This window comes from Eurosta solidaginis, chromosome 5 (assembly GCF_040869045.1).
Source record: "Eurosta solidaginis isolate ZX-2024a chromosome 5, ASM4086904v1, whole genome shotgun sequence".
Classification (NCBI taxonomy): Eukaryota; Metazoa; Arthropoda; class Insecta; order Diptera; family Tephritidae; genus Eurosta; species Eurosta solidaginis.
This window is the reverse complement of record NC_090323.1, coordinates 99335244-99356682: the sequence shown is the minus strand read 5'-3', so window position 1 is coordinate 99356682 and position 21439 is coordinate 99335244. Positions and strand designations below refer to the sequence as shown.

The 21439-nt window shown below is 36.0% G+C and overlaps 1 protein-coding gene and 1 long non-coding RNA gene across 2 annotated transcripts in view; both read left to right on the top strand.

The window, feature by feature from the left end:
- The first annotated feature begins 705 nt into the window (after positions 1-705).
- Ssadh (succinic semialdehyde dehydrogenase) overlaps positions 706-21439 on the top strand; it is a 543275-nt gene continuing 522541 nt past the window's right edge. The window contains exons 1-2 of the mRNA XM_067756680.1: positions 706-1140; positions 1192-1480. Of these exons, the coding sequence (XP_067612781.1) occupies positions 862-1140; positions 1192-1480 (568 nt within the window). The 5' untranslated portion in view covers positions 706-861. The remainder of the gene's footprint in view (positions 1141-1191; positions 1481-21439) is intronic.
- On the top strand, positions 1488-7703 carry LOC137233579 (uncharacterized). Its single transcript, XR_010947512.1, has 2 exons — positions 1488-2852; positions 4197-7703. It is a non-coding gene; the product is annotated as an uncharacterized lncRNA (long non-coding RNA).

Here is a 21439-nt window from a genome sequence, read left to right as displayed (position 1 = left end):
AAACTGCTTAAAATTTTTTTTTCTTATATTACAAAGAAATATACTTATTTACTTTCAAACGAGCACTTAATTACATCTCTCTTTAATAACCATATATTTTGGACAATTTTAATTAAGAAATTGTGATACTTTATTACCGGGACGATTGCTAAAACACGACCAAAACCGTCGGGGGAGGTATTAATAGACGCGTTTTGGCCTCGCTTCCAATAATTCGAATACCTTTTCTCTTCGGACTATTGACAACAGGACAAAACGCGTCTATTCATTTTTCTTTCCGCTTTTTTGGACGGTTATTGCAGTCGACCTCGGTTTCAAACTGTTTTTCGCGGAGAACTTTTGAACGGGTAGAAAAACTTAACTCACGTGTTTGTATTCTTAATTCTGAAATAACTACGCGTCCTCAGATACCACAATTGAAGATTTTTTTATAATTTTCTGAGGGACCCATATGGGTGCACTTAAAATTTCCTACTAAATTCGTTCAAAAAAATTTACCATCACAGCAACCCATATTTGATATTCCGATCCCTTTTTTGCTTCCCTGTGTCGCTTTCGACGAAGCAACCCCGGTAATTTTGACACTTCGTTCAGTGTCAAAACTCATGTTCCACGCTAGTTTGACACTGACCGAAGTGTCAAACTGCCGTGTGTTAGAAAGAAATTGTTTCCCTCTCATACATATCATACTTGTAAACCTGTACAATGGATTTTGCCACCGGATGACGGCAAATGTACTTGTACATATTTACTGGTATCGTCTTATCCCTAACAATATATTTATTTGCCCTGTAAAGGTTGAATAGTAGGAAATTTTAAAGTCGTGATTGGGCATTAAATTACAATTTGCCAACCTGAAATATGTTGCGAAGTAACAGCTTTCGACAGAAACGTGCTTTATGCCAACTAAGGTCGTTTTCTTCGCTCTTAAAGTCACACGCTTATATAAATGGAAAGTGGGTTGAAGCTGGAAATAAAGATATGTTTAATGTTATTAATCCTGCAAATGGAAATGTTGTAGGAATAGTTCCGAATATGGACGTAAACGATGCTGTGAGAGCAGTTAGCGCCGCAAAGAAAGCGCTTAATAATTCTGAATGGCATAGCTTTACAGCGAAAGACCGATCCGATCTGTTAAAGGTAGATTAATACTGTTGATTTTTTTTTTCCTAATAGAAATTTGTATTCTAGAAATGGTTTTATTTAATAAAACAAAATGCTGATGAAATTTCAAGCATCATGACCACTGAATCCGGGAAACCAATAAGTGAAGCTAGAGGAGAAGTTACTTATGGCAACGCGTTTCTTGAGTGGTTTGCCGAGCAGGCAAGACGCATTTATGGAGAAGTAATACCTAGTCCAATAAAAAACCGAGAAATAGTTGTATTAAAACAACCATTAGGTGTAGCTGCGCTTATTACTCCCTGGAATTTTCCATTGGCAATGATCACACGAAAAACTGGGGCCGCATTGGCAGCAGGTTTGAAATATGACAGACGGATTTAACCAAAACTGGGTAAAAGTCTAGTTGAGCGGTCGACTGCTAATACGCCACCAAAAATATCGAAAAAAGACGTATATTGACCTCGCCAACAATAATCCGAAGGTGGAAAAGAAAAATTTTATCTCTGTCGGGAGATATTTGCAGTTGAAGTTGGCGATTTTGATGTGGTTGTTGTAATAATAGTGTGAAGTTGCCCACAAAAAAAATTGTGAACATAAGTATTTTGCGCGGATATAGTTTTGGTCTTCAAACCGGTGTTGGACCCACCCAGGGTAATTTTTTATAAGCGCGGCCGAAGGCCGCCATTGCAGGAAAGTGTTCTGCACAAAAATACTATGGATACCACCCCCTGTTTCGGAGGGACACGCGGGTAATTTTTCGGTTTTTCGTTAATATTTTTTGAACGATTCGGATTATTAATACTGATGTCAAGAGGCGTTTGACACCTCGATATTTTTGGTAGCTTATTAGCAGTCGACCCCTCAACTAGACTTTTACCCAAATCTGCCATTTAGTTGCAAAATTATCGCATGGTGGTGCATTTGGGTTAGTGCCCCTATTACCGTTTACAACTCAACTCTGGTTGAGTTGAAATTTCGCAATTTGGTATTACAGATTACAACTCAACCTGTCAAAGACGTCAAAATCTTACAACTGCTTACTAGCAGTTGTCTCATGCAATTTTGCAGTTATTTTGAAAAAATGTTACGTTTTAGAAGACGGTTCACCGCCTAATTTTTAACAAAGATGTTCAAAGTTGATATCAAAAGACACGTTTCGACCTCCGATTTAAGAATCCGAAAACAAAAATTGTAATTCTTTGCGACAGCATGGCACTGCTAATACGCGTCCAAAAATATCGAGACGCGTATTAATCTCGAGAACAATAATCCGAAGGCGGAAAAGAAACATTTTATCTCTTGTCCGGAGATATTTGTAGTTGAAGTTGGCGATTTTCATGTGCATTGTTGTATTGTTGTTGTCTTTTTTCGGTTTTTGTTTAATATCTTTTGAAGGAGTTAAAATTTTTATTTTCCGCCTTCGGATTATTAATACTGATGCCAAGACGCATCGTTTAATACCTCTCTCGATATTTTTGGACACGTATTAGCAGTGTCATGCTGTAAAGAATTACCACAAAAATTAAAAATTTTATTTCTAATAAAATCTAATTTCATGTGGTTGTTGTATTTTGCCAGATTTTTTGTACACAGCTATGCCGAAAGGTGTTGGACCCAACCAGAGTTATTTTTACGAATCGCGGCCAAAGGCCGTCAACGCAGAACGATGTTCTGTGCAAAAAAACTGTGGAACGGGCCTCATATTTCGTACCCTCTCGGGCAATTTTGTGAGTCTTTGTAAATATCTTTCAAAAGAAATAAAATTTTTGATTTCCGCTCTCGAATCCTAAAAACGGAGATGGAAACCCGTCTTTTGATACCACCTTTGATAAGAGTTAGATGGTGCACGGGCTTATAAAACGTTACCAAAAAAAAAAAGCAAAACATTTAAAGCCGGTAGTTAAACCTTTTTTAATCAAACAATAATCAACAATGTTGTACACATTTCTAGAAAAAACAACGTTTAAACGAATTATATTGAATAACTTTTTGACTTTAGTTGGACGAGGCTGGGCGCAGTTCGGATGCAGCCAAAATAGGTGAAATAATTATGCGAGTCCCATTGATACTTATCACTACTCTTGGGAATCCTATTTGAGTAAAATACAGTTTTTTCTGTTTGGGTTTTAATCTACTTCGCACAAATATTCTCCTCAATAATATCTAAAACCAGTCCAACACCAAAATCATTTCCACATCATATTTGATAGCTGCCGTCAGCAAGGAATCGGAGTATGGCGCATAATTTTAAAATACGAATGCGTATGCGGAAATGGTCCTTAATTTTGTTTAGTACTGAGTAAAATGCTTCCTTTCAAATCTGCAAAATAACTTCATATGAAACTCATTATTTGTTTGTCACTTAAACATTTTCTTACTTGGTGCTTGGTAGTTCTAAGGGATTGGAATGATCACGCGAATGTTTTCCGTATTCGCGAAATGTCAATCACCAACATTTTTGTCATTATAAAATAGATTTCTTATAATATTAATAAAAAAAAACACATTTGAAAATGCTTAAATTTCTGCCACAAATTGATCAGCTGTTTATTTATCTGTGAAATCATCACTTTGTGAAGTTGGCAACTCAATTCAATTTCAACTGAAATAAGTTGTAATTCGTAATACCAAACAGGAGTTGAGTTGTCTTAAAGTTGAGTTGTTTTATGCCCCTATTACCGTTTACAACTCAACTCTGATTGGGTTGAAATTTCGCAATTTGGTATTACGGATTACAACTCAACCTGTCAAAAAAAATGTCGGTTGAGTTGTCTAGTCTAACAACTTTTTGTGCCATTACCGTTTACAACCTTGTGTTGGTGTAGTTGTCAAAGACTTCAAAATCTTACAACTGATTACTAGCAGTTGTCTCATACAATTTTGCAGTTGTTTTGAAAAAATGTTAAGTTTTAGAAGACGGTTCACCATCTAATTTTTAACAAAAATTTTCAAAGTTGGTATCAAAAGACACGTTTCGACCGGCGATTTAAGAATCCGAAAACAAAAATTAAAAATTTTATTTCTGTCATCATTTCGGTTCAAATTTTCATGTGGTTGTTGTATTTTGCCAGATTTTTTGTACACACTAATGCAGAAAGGCGTTGGATCCACCCAGGGTTATTTTTACAAATCGCGGGCAAAGGCCGCGAACGCAGAAAGATGTTCTGTGCAAAAAAACTGTGCATCGGACCTCATATTTCGGAGCCTCTGGGGCCATTTTGTGAGTTTTTGTAAATATCTTTCGACAGGAATACAATTTTTAATTTCCGCTTTCGAATCCTAAAAACGGAGATCGATACACGTCTTTTGGTACCACCTTTGATAAGAGTTAAATAGTGCACGGTCTCATAAAACGTTACCTAATAAAAACAAAAAATTGAAAGCTGGTAGTTAAACCTTTTTTAATCAAACAATAAACAACAATTTTAAAACGAAGGATTACATTGAATAATTTTTTGACTCTATGGAGCGACATTCCGAAGTTGGACGAGGCTGGCCGCAGTTCGGATGCAGCCAAAATAGGTGAAATAATGCGAACATGAGTCCCATTGATACTAATTACTACTCCTGGGAATCCTGTTTTAGAGTAAAATACAATTGTTGCTGTTTGGGTTTTAATCCACTTCGCACAAATATGCTCCTCAATAATATCTTAAACCAGTCCAACACCAAAATCATTTCTACAGCATATTTGATAGCTGCCGTCAGCAAGGAATCGGAGTGTGGCGCATAATTTTAAAATACGAAGGCGTATGCAGAAATGGTCCTTAATTTTGTTTAGTAATGAGCAAAATGCTTCCGTTCAAATCTGCAAAATAACTTCATGAGAAGCTGATCATTTGTCACTTAAACATTTTCTTACTTGGTGCTTGGTAGTTCCAAGGGATTGGAATGATCACGCGAATGTTTTCCGCATTCGCGACATGTCAATCTCCAACATTTTCGCCATTATAAAATAGATTTTCATATAATGTCCGTTTTGCTTTTATTTCGTATATGCTTAAATTTCCTCCACAAATTGATCAGCTGTTCATTTATCTGTCAAATCAACACTTTCTGACGTTGGCAACTCAATTCAACTTCAACTGAAATAAGTTGTAATTCGTAATACCAAACAGGAGTTGAGTTGTCTAAAAGTTGAGTTGTTTTAATTACAACCCAACTAAGTTGAGTTGTTCACCGTAATAGGGCCATTAATTACAACCCAACTAAGTTGAGTTGTAAACGGTAATAGGGGCATAGATTTTATATAAGGTGCCACGATTTTCAAACTTTTTTTGATTTAGGGGTAGAGGCGGTCCTAAAAATCACAAAATTATCATCCGCAGCTCTAGGAAACTCTTAGTTTATCAAATATAAGCTTTTTAATTTCCAAATTTAGTAAAATTTCAACTTAAGTCCTGCACTTAAAATTCAGGTCGCACATGTCGATAGCGGTATCAAAAGACGCGTATTTGCGTCAAGATTCAGAATGCGATAGCAGAAACTATATTTTTTATATCGTTTAAAAGTTATTCGCGGAAAACACGTCGGTACTATTGTCGCTTTTTTCGTTGTTGCAATTAAACAAAGGAAAACAAATGAAGGTGGTGAATAGTGTTGCCAGCTCCGCAACAATATCTTTTTATCTTGGTAGAACATTATAAGGTGGTGGCACGTCGACATAAATGCAAACAAACATACACTATCAATGTATTTTGTTTTTGTAAAACACTTTTAATAATTTGTAGTCTAATATTATTTGGGGTGCTGCGCAGAAGGGTGTACTACGCAGAAGGACATCACCGTGGCGGTAGCCACGGTTATACCACACACCCGGACTTGGCATGATAGTGTATGTTTGTTTGCATTTATGTCGACGTGCCACCACCTTATAATGTTCTACCAAGATAAAAGTTACGTTCCATTGAGACTTGAGCGAGATACGGATAGAAATTTAACATGCAAATGCAACAACAACGTTGTGATCCTGATATTTATCTGGTTCAATTTCTGATCCGTATAGCAGTTCTGTTCGTTTCGTTTTCTGTAGTCGATTTTTTGACAGCTAACCACTTTTGAGTTGGTAGCACTCATGGCTCAACTATATGGTTGGCTCATCTCTACAGCAATAACATACCTTTGTTCACATTGCCAAAATTAGCGTGTTGGTGTTGGACGAATAGAATGGAATGAAAACATAAAGCTTAGCAGTATTTGTAAGTAGTAAGAAAATGTTGTAAATTCGTTGGTTTCTTTTTAAGTTTGCCATCTCTTTCTGAGAATCCCTGCTCCAGTGAAATGAAAAAAATAAAATCAGCTGGTGAGATGAACCAACCATATAGTTGAGCCATTGTAGCACTGAACTAAATACGTGTACATTTGTGTATACATAAAAGATCTCGCCATATTTAAAAGCAAAAACACTGAAAGAGTAAACACCTTGAAGATGATGTAAGGAAAATAAATAGTTTGCATACGTGTGAAACTATTTAAATGTTAATAATTCTATCAGTATCTTAAAATTTTGTGTACGTTTCTTCTTATTTTCTACAAAACAGTTATTTTATATTAGTGCTGCCAGCTCTCATAAAGTTGATCCAGATCGTTCCAATGAGATTTGAGCCAGAGCCAGAGCTCGATAAACCAATGGAACGGCCCTAAAAAGATATTGTTGCGGAGCTGGCAACACTATTCACCACGAATTGCTACGGGCTGTCTTCTTATGTCCCCAGAACACCAACTGCATAATGAGGCGAGAATACTCCCCATCAGGGAGAGAGATGAGATGGAGACCAAACAGTACCTGTTGAATACCCAGAAACCTGAGCATCCCAACAGACATGTGGTTGAAGCACCATCACCGGCTAGGGGTTTAAGGAGTCATCTCCGTAAGCATTTTGAGGAAATACGGTACCTGAGAACCCAGCCGTATGAAGCGAAATAACACAAGCAGGTCCTTGGTGAACTCCATAAACAGGCGTCGGACCTTTATGCCGGGAATTCCCGGTGAATCCAGTACTTAAAGAAAAGTATCCAAAACTCGCGGAAGAGGAAGGCATACTCCCCAGGGAAACGCGTGTCACTCTTGCTCAACTTCGTTCTGGATACTGTAACAGGTTAAACTCTTACCTATCCAGAATCAACCCCGACATACAAAATGTATGCCCCGCTTGCAATGTGTCTCCACATGACACCAACCATCTCTTTAATTGTAATGTGAAACCAACGCCTCTAATTTAATTTTTTCCTTATGGTCCACCCCTGTTGAAACGGCAAGTTTCCTTGGACTCCCGTTAGAGGATATTGATGACAATTTGTGATCGGTCGCGGCTGTTAGGTGGGGCGAAGCATTGCTACAACAACAACCTTCATTTGTTTTCGTTTGTTTAATTGAACAACGAAAAAGGACAATAGTACCGACGTGTTTTCCGCGAATAACTTTTAAACGAGATAAAAAATATAGTTTCTGCTTTCGGATTCTGAATCTTGACGCGAATACGCGTCTTTTGATTACGCTATCGACATGTGCGACCCTAATTTTAAGTGCAGGACTTAAGTTGGAATTTTACTAAATTTGGAAATTAAAAAGCTTATATTTCATAAACTAAGAGTTTCCTAGAGTTGCGGATGATAATTTTGTGATTTTTAGGACCCCCGCCACCCCTCGAAAAAAAAGTTGGAAAATTGTGGCACCTTATTCAAAATATTCCCCATGCATTTTACGGAACCCCCTGAAATTAGGGTCAACAAATTTTTCTACTGAGGTATCAATGCGTATTTAGTAGCGATTTTTCTCTAAAGTTTCTATTTTGTTTATGAAAGGAATAGTATTGGCTTTATTGTTGTATTAACTTGCTCTCAACATTCCCCTCTTTCTTCAACTTTGGTCCTTTCATATCTTCCACCGTCAGCAAAAGCATAGGAGAGATAACTGGGTTCTTCTAGGTGCTACCACTGACAAACTGTCATCAAAATCCTTTAACGTTAGTCCGAGGAAACTTTTAGTTTCAACAGGGGTGAACCAGAGAGAAAGGTGTGTTAAAAGCGTTGGTCCGCATTGCAATTGAAAAGATTATTGGTGTTGTTGTTGTAGCGATAAGGAAACTCCCCAAGTCCTTGGGGAGTGTTATCGATGCTGATGGTCCTTTGCCGGATATAGATCCGGTACGTTCCGGTAACAAGCAACATTAAAGATATGGATAGGTAAAAATTGTGACGAATATTAGTGACACTAAGTGATACATCACTAGTCTAAGTAAATGAAAGGATCAAAACCAATATAAAAATCGTCTAAATATAGTCATTAATGTGAGATATAGACTCAGGAAGCTAACGAGGAGGTTATATTTAAAATATGATTATAAATATCAATATACTGTGTCTGCTCTAAAATATTGTGAGAATGTGACTCAAATTAACTAATAATACACATACATATATATGTATGTATGTTCGTCTGACAAACAATATACATTATAATAATTATATACAAATAATATAAAATAGTGAAAAGCGCGTGGTTTCAAAGACGAAATGTCCGAAACCACCAAATGTGATAAATGCAAAGTTGCAATATGCGGAGAGACAGGTGTCAGGTGTGTGGGTATATCTCTGCACCAAAATGTTCTGGGTTGGATAGCTACAAAGCCAATGTAATAGGATCGCATCGAATGGTGAAGTTTACTTGTGATGACTGCATTACGTATATACATTGTAAAGTGGCATTTCGATGCCACTTATTTTGGGCTTGCAGCCACAAGCACACACACACAGCAAAACACTATTTTAATACATTTTAGTTTCTTTTATTTAAAAGAATATACTTTTGGTTTGTTCATACAAATATATATATATATATATATATTGTTTTAAGTTCTTATTTTTATAATTTAGTTTTTCTGTCTTTCTAATTTGGTTCACTTTAGTTTTACTTAATTTTTAGCGTTTAGTTATCACGCGGCGGCCGGCTCAATTCTAACTCAAAACTGTAGAAAAATGCTGACGCTTCAAAGCGGCCCTGCCGCTATGCCAAAAGTGCATAGCGGTAAAATCGCATGATGCAGTGGCGTGATAGAGTCGATTAACGGAAGATTCAGCCAATCAGAATTCTCTCCGTCATTCGACTCTTTCACCCAGTAACGCCAAGTGCATACATGCATGGTTGCATGTGGGGGTGATGCCAGCTATTTTAGTTTTTAGTTTTATTTTTAGTTTTTAGTTGGCTGGCACTACATGACGCTACATCATCCCCCTTTGGAAAGGAAGAATTTGGCAAGGTGATCAGTCTTGCCACATTCTTCTTTAGGCTATATCAAAAAGAGTTAAAATTGAAATTTGCAAAAAGAAAAAAGGAAAAGTTAATTTTTAGATTTTGATAATTTAGTTTAGTTTGAAGTGAGCCGATATTTTATCTTGTATGGTAAGCTTATTGTATAAGCTACTACTATTACTACTACTTAACGTAAGTAAGTTGCTACCTTTTTATATTATTTAGGTGACATATATTTAGTAAATTAGCTTGAATCGAAATTAACATAAAAAATTTTTTTTTGTTACATTCCTTGGCGCATTCTTAAAATATATTCATATTTAAAGATTAATTAGTAAAATTTAAAAGTACTATAAATTTTAATAAAATTTTTGGATACGGTTTTTATGTACAGTTTTTTCAATTTAGGCCGTATTAAAAATTAACATTAACAGGTTGTTTAGTTTGGCCTTCATTGGCATGTTCTTAAAGTAGGGTTATATGCAAAGATTATTTTCGGCTATCAATTTAATTAATTTTTTGTATACGATTTTTGTGTACAGTTTTTTCAATTTTATTAATTTCATCAAAAATGTTTACATTTGGTCCATCGATATTCTTTATTATGTAGGGACCCTGATATATATTTCTATGTTTATTTCTCGGTTCTGTTTCTACTAAAACCCTATCATTAATTTTAATTTCTAAAGGCTTAGCGGTTTTATCGTATAATTCTTTATTTCTAATTTTATGTTTATTAATCAAATTCGTTGCCATTTTATGAGATTTTTGCATTCTATATTTTAGCTCTTTTGTATAATTTTCTATATTATAAATCGGGTCGATTTGTTCCTTTTGTAATTCATGTGGCATTGTAGATTTCCTGCCAAATATTAATTCGAACGGAGTAAATTTATTGTCGAAAACCGAACTACTTGTAGTATTATGTAAAAATGTAAAATATTTCAAATACGTATCCCAATCTGAATACGTTTCATCTAGATATGCACGTAAATATTCGTTAAAGACTCTATGGTTTCTTTCAACAGTACCAACAGTTTCGTGGTGATAAGCTGTTGAGAAATCATGATTAATTTTTAAAAGTTTTGTTAATTCCGAGAATAATTCATTTTTGTATTCCGTCCCTAAATCGGATCTAATGGCTTTCATTGTACCATATGTTAATATAAAAGTTTCAAAAATAGCACATGCGATAGTTTTTGATGATTTATCTGGTACAGCTACTGTTACCAGGTATTTAGAAAAGTCACAAATCATAGTAACAGCGAACTTGTTACCATAGTTTGATTCTGGAAGTGGACCTATTGTGACGATAATCACTATGTCAAATGGTTTGCAGGGTGTTGGAGTAAGGACAAGATTTTCTTTTGTTTTTGGTCTCACTTTATTTAACAGACATTTATTGCAATTTTTCACGAATTTCGCTATATCACGTGTCATGTTTTTCGAGTAATATTTAGTTCTTAATTTGGCATATATCCTTTTTGTTCCGCAATGACCTCCTAACAGTGGGTCTTCGTGATAAATTGTCATAAGTTTTTGTTTCTGTTCATTGTCTGTTACGGTCTCTACAGGGTCCGTCAATATTATTTGTAATGATTTTAAAATTTCATTCCCGCGGATTTTAAAATTCGTAATTGAAAAATTATTGAAAAATATATCATTTTTTGGCCATTCTAATTGTTGCTTTTTCCAGCCTCGAAAGTAACTCATCTAAATTCGTTATTTCGTTAGCAGTCACGATATTAAGTAAATTATATTTTTTATGTTTTAAATGCGCATAAATTTGTAAATTGGAGATCTCCTTATATTTATTATATTGTATTGTTGATTTTACTCGCGGTATCTTTTTTGAAAAATCGTATGAAAATGTATCATAAACTTGTACTTTATTATCTTAGAGGTCGTATCATTTAAACTTATTTTTTCATTTTGTAATTCTTGTTGTTTAGTTTGTGATCGCGTTTTAACGGCTAAAACGTGTTTTGTCGAATCTTTAATCTCGTCTATACTTATACGCGAAAGAGCATCAGCCACAACATTCGATTTTCCTTTAATATATTCAATTGTAAAATTGTATTCTGATAAATCTAATCTGATTCTAGAGAGTTTCGAGGAAGGATCTTTCATATTGAATAGATAAACTAATGGTCTATGGTCTGATTTTACCGTGAAATGTGTACCGTAGACATACGGCCGAAAATGTTTTATAGCAAAATGTATTGCTAAAAGTTCTAATTCTACGATTGCCTTTTTCTGTTCGGCTTAATTGAAAGATTTTGATGCAAAGCAAATCGGTAAGTCATTATCTCCATGCTTTTGGCTTAATATAGCGCCACAACCACTCTTTTGAAAAATCAGGGTATTGTAATAATTGAGGAGACATTAATGATAACTTAATTTTTCGAAAGCATTTTCGCAAGCATCATCCCAAACAAATTCAACTTTTTTCCGATTTAGACGATTTAAAGGGGCTGCCAGTGACGCAAAGTTAGGTATAAAACGCCTATAATAATTTGCAAATGCAACGAATCGCCTAACAGCGTCCTTGTTGTTGTTGTTGTAGCGATAAGGTTGCTCCCCGAAGGCTTTGGGGAGTGTTATCGATGTGATGGTCCTTTGCCGGATGCAGATCCGGTACGCTCCGGTAACACAGCACCATTAAGGTGCTAGCCCGACCATCTCGGGAACGATTTATGTGGCCACATTAAACCTTCAGTCCATCCCCTCCCTCCCCATCCCAAGATCCATGAGGAGCTTGGGGTCGCCAGAGCCTCGTCTGTTAGTGAAACAGGATTCGCCGCGGATAGGTGAGGTTGACAATTGGATTTGGAGAAGCTATATATTGCGCTGGCAACCTGAAGGGTTGCGCTACACACCCCTTGAATCTGGTATTTTAGTCGCCTCTTACGACAGGCATACCTACCGCGAGTATATTCTGACCCCCTTACCCGCTGGGGTACAGCGTCCTTGTTGTTGTTGTTGTTGTTGTAGCGATTAGTTACTCCCCGAAGGCTTTGGGGAGTGTTATCGATGTGATGGTCCTTTGTCGGATACAGATCCGATACGCTCCGGTAACACAGCACCATTAAGGTGCTGGCCCGACCATCTCGGGAACGATTTATATGGCCACATTAAACCTTCAGGCCATCCATCCCTCCCCACCCCCAAGTTCCATGAGGAGCTTGGGGTCGCCAGAGCCTCGTCTGTTAGTGAAACGGGATTCGCCGCTCGAAGGTGAGGTTGACAATTGGGTTGGAGAAGCTATATATTGCGCTACACAACCCCTTGAATCCCAGCGTCCTTGTCTTTAGGCTTAGTGTATTTTTTAATTGCGTCTATTTTTGAGTCATCTGGCAGCAGGCCTTTGGAGGTGCATTTATGGCCTAAAAAAGTTACTTCAGAACGAAGGAAATTGCATTTGTTGGAATTTAACTTTAAATTGAATTTTCTACAAGTTTCGAAAACTTTTTCTAAATTTTTGAGGTGATGTGTCTCGCTACATCCGATGACGATAACATCGTCAATGTACATAAAAGCTTGATTTGGCGAAATGCCTGAAAATGCTAATGACATCATACGTGAAAAAGAGTTTGGTGCTATATTTAAACCGAAAGGTAAAACTTTCCAACGAAAAGCTCCTCGATCTGTACTGAAAGATGTAACGTCTCTAGAATTAACATGAAGTGGTATTTGGTGAAAACCAGAAAAAAGATCTAAAGTTGAAAAATATTTGGCTCTGCCAAGATTGTCGAGTATGTCGTCGACGCGTGCCAACGGAAATTTGTCTGCGATAAGCTTTTCGCATTAAATTTCCGACTTGTTTGTTAATTTCTTCACGTTGTGTATATGGTAAACGATAATTTTTTATATAGACTGGATTTTTATCAGTTAAACGTAGCTTTTGTTCGTAAAAATTATTTAAAGTCATACGATCAGTTTTTAAAGCGAATACATCGGCATATTTTAAGCATAAATCTAGTAATTGTTTTTGAGCATAACCCGGAATTTGATTTTTTAAAATTTTCGTTAATTCCTCTAAGCGTTTTTGATCTTTTGAAGTTTCATTGATTTTGTAGACATTGTAGTTGATGATATCTTCCGTTACGATATTGCAATTGTTGACATGTTTTATTTCGTCAGTAATATTTAAAATTTTTATAACTGGATTATTTGTGTCAACAATGCACTTTGCCGTAAAAACACCACTACATATCTCTTGTGAGTCTACAAAAACGGGATTGTCGCATTTTGGTAATTTAAATAACCGATAAACTTCACATCTCGGAGGAATAACTAAAGAATCAGTGCTTGTGCCGTGTAAAATTGGTATATTTGCGTTATCTAATCCGGTATTAATAGTTATGCTATCGCTTGCATAATTAATAATGCATTTATTTAATTTTAAAAAGTCTTTGCCGAGTATTCCGTCTGAAGGTATATTGAAATCGTCATTAACTACATGTAAAGTATGCGGTATTAAACATTTATATGCAATTAATTTGGTTTTTAGGGTTCCTAAAGTTGAAATTGTTTCTGCTGTTACGCCTGTTATATTAATAATTTCATTACTATTAAAGTTACAATTTTGAGATAAACTTAAAATTTTGATTAAAGAAATATCTGCTTGAGAATCTACTAGAAAAGTACACGGTTTGTAGGAATCGCTACATTGGAGTTCAATAAAATCTGAATAATTAAGGTTCAAGCAGTAGACGGATTTTAATATTTTTGAAGAAGATTCGGTTAATTGTCTAAATCGTGATCCTGATCCCCCAGTGTTCGCTCCTGAGGGTCGTTCACGTTTAAAGCGCGTACATTGGCATTACTTCGCGAATTTGAACGTCTATTATTATTATTAGCATTATTGTTACAACTACTAGGCTGATTGTTTCTATTAGTGCTATATCTGTCATTATTACCTCTATTAGAATTATTGTACCCATAATTATTATTGTTGTAGTTATTTCTATTGTTATTGTTGAATCTTGCATTTGGATTGTTGTACCTACTATTGAAATTATTACCTCTATAATTTCCTCGAAAACTATTTTGCCAATTACCACGAGTACGGAATGCTAGTACTTGTCTTTCTTTTACATCATTATTACGTTCGACTATCATTTTTGCAACTACGTCTTTTGAATCACTGAAGGTAGTTGAAGCCAGGATGGATTTGACCAATTCTGAACGAGTGTTCAACCTGCACACATTCACTGTTTGCTCTACGGCCATTTCATGTGCCTTGGCTTGTGTCATACCTTAAATAATCAAAGAACGTTCCAATGCGTCGGATAGTTCTTCAACGCGCTTAGCAAAGTCTGAGTAGTTATTATTGATGACATGTAAAGACGCGATTTTACCAGAAACAACTTTCGAGTTGTCGGGTTTTATTATATTTCTCAAGGCAGTCTTTATGTCATCGACTGAATTTATTACGGTTGGTAATGCTTCGCGTGCTTTTCCCTCAAGTTTGGATTTCAAAAATGCAATAAAAGTGCTATTTAAATTTTCATCTGAGAAGACTTCAATTAATTTTATTTTGTCGATAAAAGATTCGAATGCCAGTGGATCGCCGCTTTAGTTGTCCCTAATAATTGAGGCGCAACTGGTAAAGAATACCTTTTTCTGTTCTGAGGTTGCAATGATTGAAATATTGTTATTCGATTGTAAATCTGAAGAATTATTTGTTGAAGGCGAAGTAGAAGAATTTAAAGTAGAGTGAAAATTGGAAAGGTCAGCTCCTGACTGAAAATTGGAAGTGCTAGTTAGTAGGTTGTCTGAGTTATTAGACGGATTTGCTGAAGGCTGAGTGTGTATAATATTAGTTACTGACTGAAAATTTGAATTATTATTTTCTGCGATATCTGAGTCATTAAATCCTAAAAAATCTTCTTGACGAGCTAATGAACACCTTCCTTTAGAGCTTGATTTTTCGCTGGAATTGCCCTCAGAATCGGACATGTGTTTGAAACAGGGTAATTTTATTGAAAATTATTTTAAAAGAAAAAAATTTTGTAAATCAGGTAAGAATTTTGTAAATCCGAGTATTATTTGAAAATCCTGTTAATATTTGTCGCGTTTGGTATAAATTGTATAAAATGGTAAGTCTGGTTAAGAAAATTATATAATTTGTTTTTTTTTTTTTTGAAAACAAATGAACATCCGGTCTGCGGATTTTCTCTAAATTAAAATTAAAATTTCATTTCCTGGCATATCAGAGGACGATTTTATTATAAAAATAATAAATTTTTGATTTAACGAGGCTTAGAAACAGATTTGCTGTGATAACAATAAATTCAATATTATTTTAATTTTTCTCAAAACCATTTCGTAGACGTTGAGGTTATTTGTTTATAAATATTTAGAGTATGAAAGTAAATTGTTTACAAAATACGAAAAACTGTTTGTCAACTTTTTCGACATGGAAATTTTTAAATTATTTTCATAAGCGTTTTTTTATTTTTTTCAATAACTGGACGCTTATTTCTAAATGATTTATAAAGAAAAATTCACTGTTTTATAAGCTTAATGCAATTTCCATATTATTATAATAACCACTAAATTTCAAATATTTCCGAAAAGTTGCTGATTTAAATATTGCCAAAACAATAAAATTTCAAGTAAATTTGCAACGCAAATCAATAGCTGAATGTTTGTATAGATAGAGCATTTGAAATTTATTAGTAGGCACATTAAAATATATAGTTGCTTACTGCTATGATCGGCCTTATCGCAAAACGCAAAACCCGAAATTTAAAATTTAGTTTACTTTGAATTATTATGCAAATTTTAAATTTTTATCAATGTTGGTAGAAATATATGTAAGAATAATTAGAAATAGAAATAAATGGTTACATACGTATATTTACGACAGTTCCTCTGTCGGCGTTTACTCTTCCGGATTTTTCTTTCTCTGCTGATAAAGTTGATTTCACGGCTTTAGCGCCATTATTTATTCGCCGTTATATTAAATGGTTTCTGGCGTGATTATGTGCCGTTAACCATGCGATTGGCTTTTTTTTGTTTTTTTTTAGCGCTTTTGTTAGCTGTACACACCAGCATATATGTCTATGTATATAAGCCAAAACTGCCGTGGCTTTATTATATTTAAAAGTTTTACGAAAATTTGTTTTTAGATATTTTTTTAAGTAGTTTGTATAAATTTCGTGATATTTATGACATATTTGCATTTTTTTTTGCGTAGGGTTAAGTTTCCATGTATTTAGTTGAAAATGTCGAAATTTGTTAGAATTTAATATTAAGAAATGTAGTAAATTTTCGTAGTTTGAGTAGAAATTTTGATTTGTTTTCGCCAGTATTTCAAACTTGAACAATTTTTTAATTTATTGATTTTATGCTTTTGTAGTAATTTTTTGAATTAGTTGAAAAAAAAAATGTTTGAATTTAATGTGTGTATTTCGTAAAGATTTGTTTTGCAAATACTTAGCTTAAAATTGTTTGTGGTATTTTTTTTGTTCAGAATTAATGGTGTTTACTAAATTTGTCCATACAGTTATGGTTCTTCACTTTGAAAGTTTTTTTTTTTTGAAAAATTTGTGTTTAAAGAATTTTAGACTTTGAATTTTTATGTAATTTTTTCATTTTGTACTTTTGTAGTTTTTTCTTCGTTTTAACATTTTTATATTTTTCCTTTATTTAATGCACTATAGACTTTTGCCTTCTCACACTTATGCTGCTTCCTCCAGAATTTTGTCAAAATGGTCCAATAAAGGAGTCCAATGATGAGGCATATACCCACACATTTTGGGTTTCACTCTACGGCACTTCATAGTGTTTTTTTTTTTTCAGCACATTTATTACAATCTTCACGCATTTTACATATGTAAAATTTTAGACTGTCCAGTTTTTCCACTATATTACAATCTGCAGATTGTGTCACGGTCGCCATGTAAAGTAGCATTTCGATGCCACTTATTTTGGGCTTGCAGCCACACGCACACACACAGCAAAACACTATTTTAATACATTTTAGTTTCTTTTATTTAAAAGAATATACTTTTGGTTTGTTCATACAAATATATATATATATATATATTGTTTTAAGTTCTTATTTTTATAATTTAGTTTTTCTGTCTTTCTAATTTGGTTCACTTTAGTTTTACTTAATTTTTAGCGTTTAGTTCTCACGCGGCGGCCGGCTCAATTCTAACTCAAAACTGTAGAAAAATGCTGACGCTTCAAAGCGGCCCTGCCGCTATGCCAAAAGTGCATAGCGGTAAAATCGCATGATGCAGTGGCGTGATAGAGTCGAGTAACGGAAGATTCAGCCAATCAGAATTCTCTCCGTCATTCGACTCTTTCACCCAGTAACGCCAAGTGCATACATGCATGGTTGCATGTGGGGGTGATGCCAGCTATTTTAGTTTTTAGTTTTATTTTTAGTTTTTAGTTGGCTGGCACTACATGACGCTACAACATAATGTTGACTTGGTTTTAAGAGGCATGCAAGAGAGTGTTAAAAAAATAGTATATACTTAAAAGAATATAAAAATGAATTTGAAGGGGCAATACAAACCAGCAAGAGAGCTAAAAGATCTACTGAAAGCGATGATAATGAAAGGATAGCGACCCTAAAAATGTACCAAGAAATGTACCTAAAAAATGCAGCAGAAATAAAGAAAGTGGGGGAGGTAGCGGAGCAAATGATAAAACAAGTGGAAGTAGTGGGAAATGAAAATGGAAGTAAAACAATAGTGAAAGATGAAGGCAGTGTGACGCAACAGCAAAAATCATATGCAAATACATTCAAATTGAGTGATAATATGCATACAAACAGGGAAGTGTCGGGGTAATTCTATACGACAGCATGACCCTGCTAATACGCGTCCAAAAATATCGAAAGAGGTTAAAAGACGCGTATTAATCTCGACAACAATAATCCGAAACCGGAAAATAAATATTTTAACTCTGTCCGGAGATATTTGCAGTTGAAGTTGGCGATTTTCATGTGGTTGTTGTAATTTGTACCAACAAAAAAATTGTGAACGCAGAAGGACATCACCGTGGCGGTAGCCACGGTTATACCTCACACCCGGACTTGGCATGGCGTAGCCCACGGTTATTTTAATAAGCGCGGCCGAAGGCCGTCAACGCAGAAAGGTGTTCTGCGCAAAAATACTATGGATTTCACCCCCGGTTTCGGACGGACCCGCGGGTCTTTTTTGGTTTTTCTTTAATATCTTCTGACGAGTTAACATTTTTTTTCCGGTTTCAGATTATTAATACTGATGTCAAGGCGCGTCGTTTGACACCTCTCTCGATATTTTTGGACGCGTATTAGCAGTGTCAGGCTGTCGTATTATATCGTATGTCGTATGTCGCATATTACCCGTGTCGGAATTTAAGAAACGTGGCGCAAGTAGAATGAATATACACGAAATTTTAATATCTTCAAATGTATTTCACAGTAATTCAAGTAATCGTAAAGTATTTAACAACGATAATATTTTACAATGAAAATGACTTAGATCGCTTTAAAACAATTCGTGTTATCGCGCTTTTTCTCAGGGAATGTGGCGCAATTTTCTAACTCAAATGCTTTTATAGTATATGCATGTACACAAAGTATATACGAATAAAAAAGAACAAATTTAATATAAAGAATAGCGAATAATATATCAAGAGAAAGAATGACAGTTGATACGATATTAGAACGTGGTAACCAGATTACTTGACGGACGCAACAATTTCCTCCCCCGTAAAGGAGTCAATTGGATCGAGGTTGCTTTCCGTATCTCTGGCGACGTCTAGCCGAAGGCCGTTTTAGGACGCCAAATTGTGTTTTCACTGTGACACGTGTACAACCGTATCAATAACTTTTCCTTTAGGCCAACCGTTTCTCGGAAGATCTGGGTCTGCAAAGATGACTATGTCCCCGACTCGAATAGCTGGTTGTGGAGTGAACCATTTAGTTCGTCTTGAAATTATTGGTACATACTCTTTTAACCATCTCGTACAGAACTGGTTCGAAAATTTTAGAGTTTGATGCCAACGTTGTCGCAGGTTCTTATCGTCGTTGGCGAAAGGTTTATAGCCATCAGAAGAGCCGATCAGCAAGTAATTGGGGGTTATAGCTTCGTCGTCGTCACACTCTAGAGAAACGAACGTGAGCGGCCCCGAATTGATTATGAACTCTATCTCCCACAAGGCACTCCTGAGGCTTTCATCATTGAACTTCATAGATGGGCATATCGCATACAGCACAGTCCTGACCGATCCTATTAGACTCTCCCAGACTCCACCCATATGTGGTGCTCCATGCGGATTAAGCTTCCATTTTACCCCGTGAAATGTGGAGTAAACTGATTGCTGGTCTATATTTTTGTATTCATCGCGTAACAACTCCGCAGCTTTAAACTTTGTTCCATTATTCGAGAATACTTCTTTTGGTGTACCACGCCTGGCCACAAAGATTCGAAAGCACATAATGCAGGAACTCGTGTCGAGACTATGAGCAACTTCGATGTGGATTGCCCTAATGGTGAGTGGGCCAAAGTAATCAACCCCGACAAATGTAAATGGTCGCTCAAACATTGCTAGCCGGGCAGCTGGTAGCGCTGCCATCTGAGGAGGGCGCGGCATTGCGGTGTGATTCTTACAGTGTTGGCATAATCGGTGTATCTTTTTATAGAGCTTACGTAGGTTCGGTATAAAATAACGACTTTTGATAGCATTGATTGCAGTCTCGTGCGATTGATGGCGTAGATCTTCGTGGAAAGAACGAACTATCAAGAATGTTATGTAGCTACCGTTGGGTAGCACGATAGCATCTTCATGGTTGTTAAGGAACTCTTCCCGTCCCCTGCTTCTAATAACATCATTATCGTCTAGATAAATGTTTAGGCTGATAAGTTTACTTTTACTATTATTACACACCGCTCTTCAAATTTTTGATTTCTTGCCCATATTCCTTTCGCTGGGCGTATTGTATAAGAAAAGTTTGTGCTGCATGTATAAATGTAGAATCGATGGCTAGCGGTCCTTCAGTTGACTTTGAAGCAGCTTTAAGTTTTGTAGTATACAAAATAAAGGTAGCCACAGCACGGTACAAGCGTTTCCAATTGGAAAAAGATGCGATGCTGGCTGTACAAGTATGCACGTTAATTTTGTCTATTAACAATACTCGACGTTTTAGCTCGGAGCTGTCCGGGCGAAAGAATTTGTCACAATTGGGCCAATCCAGCGCGTTTGCCTTTAGAAAATCTGGTACATTAAACCACATACGCGTGTCGAGTCGATGAGAGGTTTTAGTGGCCAAATCTGCGGGGTTTATCCGTGTTGGAACCCATCTCCACTGAGAAATGTTGAGGATTCGAGAATCTCGCCAACTCGGTACATGACAAATTGTTGAAAGTTTTTTGGGTCCATGCGTAGCCACTGAAGAACTGTCTTAGAGTCCGTCCACCAAAACTGGGATTGTACACGTAAACTTATGCGAGGCACCTTGAGGATGTTGTTGGCGAGTCTCACCCCAGTAACAGCGGCTTGCAGTTCCAACCTAGGAATCGAAACTGGCTTTAACGGAGCAACCTTCGATTTCGCTAAGCGCCAATTAAGTAAGTAAGTAAGTAAAATGCGCGATACACGGGGCGCAGTTTACCCCGAACGTTAGGGCACGCATGACATAAACATTTGGTTGATTGTTATCTTCGTGACGTCATAAAACCCTTTGTGCGTGCATATCGCTTTCGCTGACTTTTGTTTGGTAAAACATTTCAGCTATGCCACCGCACACAGCTACTTTCCCAACTTGAAAAAGTGCCAAAAAGAATTCGGTTTTTTGACAACTTTTAATGATTTTTTTCAAACTTCAGGAGTGGGGGGTCCAGCTGGACCCCTCCTCGTAAGCACTAGGCCAAACAAAACAATTTAAATGTGGGAATTATGTGCTCTTTACGTGCTCAATAGTGCCAAAAAGAATTCGTTTTTTTTTACAACTTTTAATGTTTTTTTTAAAACATCAAAAGTGGTGGGTCCAGCTGGACGTCCAGCTAGACCCCCCTCGTAAGCACTAGGCCAAACAAAACAATTTAAATGTGG